This window comes from Acyrthosiphon pisum, chromosome A2, assembly GCF_005508785.2.
Source record: "Acyrthosiphon pisum isolate AL4f chromosome A2, pea_aphid_22Mar2018_4r6ur, whole genome shotgun sequence".
NCBI lineage: Eukaryota > Metazoa > Arthropoda > Insecta > Hemiptera > Aphididae > Acyrthosiphon > Acyrthosiphon pisum.
Genome location: NC_042495.1, coordinates 45,343,446 through 45,351,231, shown reverse-complemented (window position 1 = coordinate 45,351,231; position 7,786 = coordinate 45,343,446). Strand labels below are relative to the sequence as shown.

Genomic DNA, 7,786 nt, shown 5'->3' with positions numbered 1-7,786 from the left:
TGATAATAACAAACAACAATACTGAAGTACAGAACGTAGAATGCATGATAATATTATGATGTTTGTTATTTTAACACAATATTAAACATAATAATATTATTAAGCCAGTAACTATTATGGAAATATGGCGCGTTGTAACGTTTTTTTAAAGTACGATTTAGTGTAACATAATCTTATGATGTTATTCGTCATCTTACTTTATAGTTACTGATTTTAAATGTCCGTATAATATGTACCTAGTGATTTATTTGTCAACGGTTTACCATTAGAAATATTTTGTGGTAAGTTCCCTTATTACTATAATATTATTTAGTATTTAGTGTACACAACAATATAACTTTAAATTTTGTATTTTGTGTTTGTTTACTATGCCACCAAGGGGGTTTTGGGGGCATGCCTAAGCTTACCAAATATTTTTTTGGGTGAAAACGGGATAAACAAAATGCTTCATATTTTTTATTATAAATAGGTACCTAAAAATTCTGTGTTTTATTTAATTTAAACAAAATTACACGCTATTATATTATTACGTAACAAAAAATTAAACTAAATTAATTACACTTATTAATAAGTAACTCATTCGTTGTTTCTGTGTCTACCTTCAGAAAGGGGGATATTTTAGTATCTCAAAGGGAACAACAGTCTGTCCCAGAGGTAAGAAAAACGGGACGTATGGTCACCATATTAGCCATGCCCCATATTATTTTAGTTAATATATATTATTTTTTTATCATTTGTAAAAAAAAAATTGTTTGTATCCATCGTTTTATTCTTGACTTTTGACTCTCCCCTCCACTTATTTTTCTGAGGGCTCCCTTGATACTGGTCTGCCGTGATTGACTCATGCAAATTAACTCATTTAATCTTTTTTCTATGGCAGTTGTGTTAGAGGAAAAACCAAAATGGGAGACTTTGATGTACTTCAATATTGTCGTCAGCTACGTAGCCTGAAGCCACCTCCATACGAATGCCCAGTAGCTGATTGTGACAAAGTATACTCAAGCATGACTGGTTTTCAATATCACCTTGCTCACATTCAACACTCAAGTCCTATACCTCCATTAGACATAGTTGCACCGAACAAACAAACTATTGTTACTCCAGTCGTCAGTAAAGCTAAAAGTATAAACAAAAATATTCTTAAGGATGATTGTAAATTGTAACTAACAATTTAATAATGTAGGTAAAAAAAAGAAAGGAAGGCGAGTAACATTTACAACACTTTCGAGAGTATCTCAACCTGAAGTGGTAGAACCTGTAACACCTGTTCATTTATCAAAATCTTTATGTGAAGTTGAAGTTGCTGATCACAAAGTGATACGATTTAGTGCTGATGAATATTTACCAATAATATCAAAAGATGATTACTTAAAACAAAAAAAAGATATTAAAATCCCCTTCAAAGTAAGTCTTTGAATAATCCAATTTATAATTATGTAGTGTCAAATATATTATTTGATTTTTAGACAGCTGCAATACTTTCTTCTTTATCAAAAAGTAAAGAAGCTGTTAAAAACTTACCTCAAGCTGCATTTAAAGAAATTGACAATTACGATATACTTCAAGCTCCATCTATGCCCAATTCGTACATAAGGTTCATTAAAAAATAAGATTTATTATTCATTATAATATTTTTTATAAAGAAATTTGGAAAATGTATTAATTTATTTATTTAGATTTATTGAAAAGTCGGTTGAAGAATTGGATACTGAAGTAGAATATGATATGGACGAAGAGGATGCTGCTTGGTTGCAAATTATGAATGAACGCAGGGAATCTTCAGGCTTAGCAGGGATATCAATTGAGTCCTTTGAGCTGTTAATGGACCGTTTAGAGAAAGAATCTTATTTTCTTGTAGTAAGTGGTTTGTTTATTTTATTGTGTCAAATATTATTGAACACAATTTTAGGTATTTGTAATTTATTATTTAATTTGTTTGTATAGCAAATGAACAAAGAAGTTGATAGTAGTTTAGCAGTCATTGACGATGAAGCTGTTTGTTCTATTTGTCTTGATGGTGAATGCCAAAATTCAAATGTCATCCTATTTTGTGATATGTGCAATCTTGCTGTCCATCAAGATTGTTATGGTGTTCCGTATATACCTGAGGGACAATGGCTTTGTCGGTAAGTAACAATTTTTAAATAAAGTGATATCAAATTTAATAACTAATTGTTAAAAATGCATAATTATTGTATGAAGACGATGTCTTCACTCGCCATCGTGTATGGTTGACTGTGTATTATGCCCCAACAATTGCGGTGCATTCAAACAAACTGATCGTGGGCTATGGGCTCATGTTGTGTGTGCGTTATGGATACCAGAAGTTAGGTTTGCAAATACTGTAAGTCACACTTGAAACTGATCTGATTAATTTATTTAAACAGTATGTACTTACTAAATTTGTGTCCTATAGGTGTTTTTAGAACCAATAGATAGTGTTGAAACAATTCCTACTGCTAGATGGAAACTTACATGTTATATTTGTAAGCAACGAGGTGTAGGAGCATGTATCCAATGCCACAAATCAAGTTGCTATGCCGCATTTCATGTCACATGTGCTCAACAAGCTGGCTTATATATGAAAATGGAGACTATATCTAATGATATTTCTAATATTGGTAATAGTAAATTGATTTTTTTTTAAATTCTTTCAAAGTTTCTATTTTACACATTATAATATTAACACATAGACTGCCATGTGGCCACCGGCGGTCATTTGTAAATTTCAAATTGTATGTTTTTGTGACCGCCGGCAGCCACAGTTGATCATTACTACTACGCCACATGACCGCCGGCGATCATAAATGAATATGGTTTTATATTATTAACTTTTTCATGGCGCTACAATAATGCACCCAAAAAAGTGCCGTGGCGTAGCGGGAATCATTACAAATTTTTTGATGTAATAAATGTATTTTTAAAATTTTTTTTATATTTTTAAACTTTTTTTCAAATACATAGTATAATATACAAATTTGGAATGACACTGAAAAATATACTTGGCGTACAGATGATACATAATCGTGTGACCGGTGGCAGCCAACGTGTTAATCGGTGGCGGTTTTGGGGGCGAGGCTAGTGAGGTACCACCTCACTTGTAATTTTAAAAAACTAAAATATATTAGTTTACTTTATATTGGTACTATTTTGAATTACTTGTTTATTTTAATTTAAAATATTTATATTGGAATTGGACATTAGATACTTTTGATAAATGTAAATTTGGGATAGTATTTAATTTTTTTTTTCAAAACTTGCACACAACGCTAGAATGGCTGCGCGTTGCTTGAATATTAATATGTTATAAGCTATTATAGTCATTGCCGTTTAATACTATGTACATTACTACCACCGCTGTCAACACTCAATAAGTCTGGCTGCCTTGCCCAAGTTGATGCATGGGAAGTGCGTTTACACACATACGCATAAATACATAAAATAATGTGAAGAGTGCATGCGAAACAGTCTGGCTGAGGCGGCCACAATCTACCCACTCATTGGCCCCACCGGTTACATTGTATACATCCATATTACTCGTTAGGTGGGAGACTGCGTTCAAACAGCTGTCGCTGATAGAGGCCCTCGCTCGTCTGTTAGTGTCTAGTGATCTAATCATATCTGGGCACTGGCTATTCTTTCCTCCATTATCCATAACCTATATCATTTAAAGAATACATTTCATGACTACCACTGATATAAATATTAATTTCAATTTTTAGGAGATGCTGAACCAGGTACAGTTTTAGTTCAAAAAATTGCGTTTTGCGATGCACATGCACCAGTAGATTATCTAGCTGAAAACCGAGGACGACAATCGCCTGGAGAAAAATTAAATAATGCCAGACGAGTTTTAGCTAAAAAACGTTCTGCTGCACCAGTCATATCGATACCTACAATACCACCCGAAAGGTAATGTTTCTATACTCTGTCTCACATATGTAACAGTAATCTTGGGTGGCATACAATTTTTTCCACCGATTGACCGATTAACCAAAAAATTGCTGTACAAAATGCATGTTAGGTTTTTGTTAAATTCATAAAGTGACACTCTTGTGAACACTGGACACATATTAATCATACTTATCGCCACCTCCATATGCAGAAGCATGCTACCCAAGGTTACTCTTATATGAAATAGAGTAAAATATATTATTACATTATAAATTATAATACTTCAATTTTGTTTAGAGTTACTGAAATAGCAAATTTACTGTCAGTGCCCAAAAAAGGCCAGTTTGTACAACGACTAATCGCTTATTGGACATTAAAACGGCAGTTTAGGAATGGAGTTCCACTTTTAAGACGTTTACAAACTAGTCAACATTCTAATGTATCACGCCGAGAAGAGCCAATTGCATCAAATGGAAATGAAGATGATCTTGTATATGCTATACTGATATATTAAATTAAACATTAATACAAATTATGTCTTTTAAGAAAAATTAGTTTCATAATTATTATATACTAGCTGAACCCATGCACTTCGTTGCCCATTAAGTGTACCAACTATATGTGACTCAAACTTTGTTCAATTCGTTATTTAATATTCGGTGTATGGTTTCAAAATTATTCTTAACTTTTCCGTTGCCCGGAATAAAAATTCTGATTCGCAGCAGTACATTATCAGGTAGGCAATCTAACTGCGGTAGATCGCGGACCCCGTGCTGTATGTACGTTAGTGTATGATTTAACTCTAAAGTATCAAAGTTATACCAAGTTTATCGTATTCTACCTATGGTGGATTGATATAATCAATTAATACAAAATCCTAACCTAACCTAACCGTACTAAAATCAGATGAATAAACGCAAACGCATACAAAAAAAATCATTCAAATCGGTCTAACCATTTAGGAGTTCAGTCACAACACGCGTACAGTAGAATTATTGTGCTTAGCAACATATTCTGTGATTCATTTTTATATTATATGAAATCAACAAACATGCCCGATTACCCTATAGCAACCAATATAATATAATGCACTGTTGTATTTTTGACATACAGATTTGAGATTTCCTACCTTTCCGGTGGATTTTCCTAAAATGTTATTTTGTAAAAACCTTCTCCTGGCAGTTACGAACATCTTAAAAAAAATTTGAGCCAAATCGGACCAGCCGTTCTCGATTGATGAATTGTTATACATTTTTGTCTCCATTTTTATATATATAGATTATTTATATTATATCGATAAACATATTTTTCTCAATTCTAAATATTTATACTTTATATGTCTACAATTTTATTCATTTATTACATTTTTAGAATGAACTATATCGACAATTAAAATATTGGCAAGCTCTTCGTCAGGACTTAGAAAGAGTTCGCTTACTTTGTGAACTGATACGTAAAAGAGAACGTTTGAAAAAAGAGAATATCAAAGTGTAAGTATTAAATATTCTTAAGCAATTTTATTTTGTTAGTTGGTCTAACAATATTACATTTTTTTCCTAAGATGTGAACAGCATACACTAAAATCTCTATGGCCATTCCATGCTTTCTTACATTCGGTATTACAGCAGTTAATTGTAAAAGACACAGGTCAAATATTTATTGAACCCGTTGATCAAAATGAAGTCCCTGATTATGGAGATATTGTAAAACATCCAATGGATTTACTAACAATGGAATTAAAAATAAAAAATTCTGAATATAATAGCCTTGAAGAGTTTGAGAATGATTTCAACTTGATGGTATCAAACTGTTTAGCATATAATTCAAAAGAAACTATATTTTATAAAGCTGGGATAAAGATGAGAGACCAAGTGAGTTTATAATTTAGTTTATTTCCTGTTATAATATGCTTGATAATATATATATATTCTTGTTTAGGGTGGAACAGTTTTAAGAACCGCCAAACGAGATCTTAAGATTTTAGATCTAGATCCTATTTCAATGACCTTAGCTGAAGTCAGTAAAGAAGTTGATGATACTACAACTTTAAAATGTACTGCTAAAACAAATGAAGAAGTCAAAGATGACAAGAGCGCAGAGTTTGATCATGAATTGAAAGAGATATGCAATCCATCTAATACTATGGGTGATGATGACCGTATGTGTAAACTGCTACAGTTAGCCGATAAGTGCAGAGGTGGTCGACAAAATAAAAGAGCTCGTTTGATTAAAACAGAATTGACTAAGCTTAGAGCTAAAATCGAACTGGAAGGGAAAAAATGTGAAAATGGTAATTTTATCATTATTTAATAAAGCAACATTTTTTCAACACATTTGAATAGTAAAGTTATATCGTTATGATCACCCAGTGTTATATTATAGGCTATTTGAATTATTAATAATAACACAATAAGTATATAAGTAATTAGGGGAAAAAATTAATTTTCCATTCAACTATCCCCTTACTGATTTATTTCTTTACCATAAAATTACAAATTGACTTGTTTTTAAATATAATTGTAAGTAAATCAGACCAGAATCATTGTGAGACACACGAGCCAAAAATAGATCTATAATATAATTTTATAAAATGTTCAATGTTATTATTTATAATTATTAGATGAAACTGAGGATGTTGATGAACAAGAAAAGGTGGAAGTAGAAAAAACATGTTTAAAAAGGAATGCCAAAAAAAAAAATGATCAACTAAGTGAACATTTCGTTTTTAAAAAACCAGAAACTCCATCAAAATCAACGTCTCCGGTCACGTAAGAATAACAAATTAAAAACAATAATTATTTATGGGCTAAGGACTTCATATTAAGACTATCAATATTATTATCCTAACTCAGATTATTTTAAAATATCATTAGTTAATAATTTATTATTAACATATTTTTATAGAACCTCTAGAAATTCTACTCGTAAGAAATCATCAACGGACCCTTTAACTACACCTCCTCTTATTAGACGTACAAGACAATCAACTAATTTTGAAAGTTTCAAAGCATACAGATCTAGTGAGTTGTGGTTTTTAATAAGTTGTAAATAATATGTGTATTGGTTATTGTGAGAAGAGATAATTGTATGATATACTTTTATTAAATGTACTGAAGTTACTATTTTATTAGTCCTTATTACTTTATATTATCCAACTGCATTTTTTATTTTAATACACAGTCTCTATACATGTATAAACTTTGAATTAAATTAAATTAATATTTATAACTTACAATTTTTTTATATTAGCTTTAAATTTACTTTTTGTGTATCACTTAGTAATCACTATTTAATTACTAGGTAAAAGAACTGATACAGAGGATGATTCTCCATCAGATGAAGAATCAAGCTATTTAGGTTCTGAATCTGGTTCTAATTCTAGTACTACTACTGGAAGTGGATCATCTACTGATGGTGATGGTAGTAGCTCATCGGGAAGTTCGTCAGATTCAGAATCAGAAAAGGAACAAAAGAAAAGAGGAAAAAAAGATGAATTTGCACAATTACAATTGGTTTGGGCTAAGTGTAGAGGGTATCCTTGGTATCCAGCATTGGTAATACTTAATAAAATGCAAAATATTTAATTTTAAGTATTTCTAATTTTTTTTTTTCTAGATAATCGACCCAAATATGCCACCAGGACACTTGCATAATGGCATACCTGTTCCAAGTCCTCCATCAGAAGTATTAAATTTAGCAAGTAATTACAAAGAACTTGTGTATTTAGTATTGTTTTTTGATTCCAAACGTACATGGTAAGATTATGATAGTTGATAAGTATAATAAATATATTATGTGTATTGTATATGTCATGCAGGGCCGTCCCGAAGAACAATTTATGGGGGGGGGGGGGGGGGGTGGTAGACCTATTAACTTGGTGACTCAAAAATTT

At 31.4% G+C, this 7,786-nt stretch overlaps 1 protein-coding gene across 1 annotated transcript in view; it reads left to right on the top strand.

Moving 5' to 3' along the window:
- The first annotated feature begins 47 nt into the window (after window positions 1–47).
- LOC100158659 (peregrin) overlaps window positions 48–7,786 on the top strand; it is a 9,365-nt gene continuing 1,626 nt past the window's right edge. Inside the window, exons 1-17 of the mRNA XM_001942977.5 lie at window positions 48–281; window positions 881–1,122; window positions 1,184–1,404; window positions 1,467–1,594; window positions 1,677–1,857; window positions 1,945–2,126; window positions 2,203–2,344; window positions 2,417–2,621; window positions 3,723–3,912; window positions 4,192–4,384; window positions 5,266–5,384; window positions 5,456–5,765; window positions 5,833–6,184; window positions 6,515–6,662; window positions 6,799–6,914; window positions 7,195–7,448; window positions 7,510–7,649. Coding sequence (XP_001943012.2) covers window positions 903–1,122; window positions 1,184–1,404; window positions 1,467–1,594; window positions 1,677–1,857; window positions 1,945–2,126; window positions 2,203–2,344; window positions 2,417–2,621; window positions 3,723–3,912; window positions 4,192–4,384; window positions 5,266–5,384; window positions 5,456–5,765; window positions 5,833–6,184; window positions 6,515–6,662; window positions 6,799–6,914; window positions 7,195–7,448; window positions 7,510–7,649 — 3,101 coding nt within the window. The 5' untranslated portion in view covers window positions 48–281; window positions 881–902. The remainder of the gene's footprint in view (window positions 282–880; window positions 1,123–1,183; window positions 1,405–1,466; window positions 1,595–1,676; window positions 1,858–1,944; window positions 2,127–2,202; window positions 2,345–2,416; window positions 2,622–3,722; window positions 3,913–4,191; window positions 4,385–5,265; window positions 5,385–5,455; window positions 5,766–5,832; window positions 6,185–6,514; window positions 6,663–6,798; window positions 6,915–7,194; window positions 7,449–7,509; window positions 7,650–7,786) is intronic.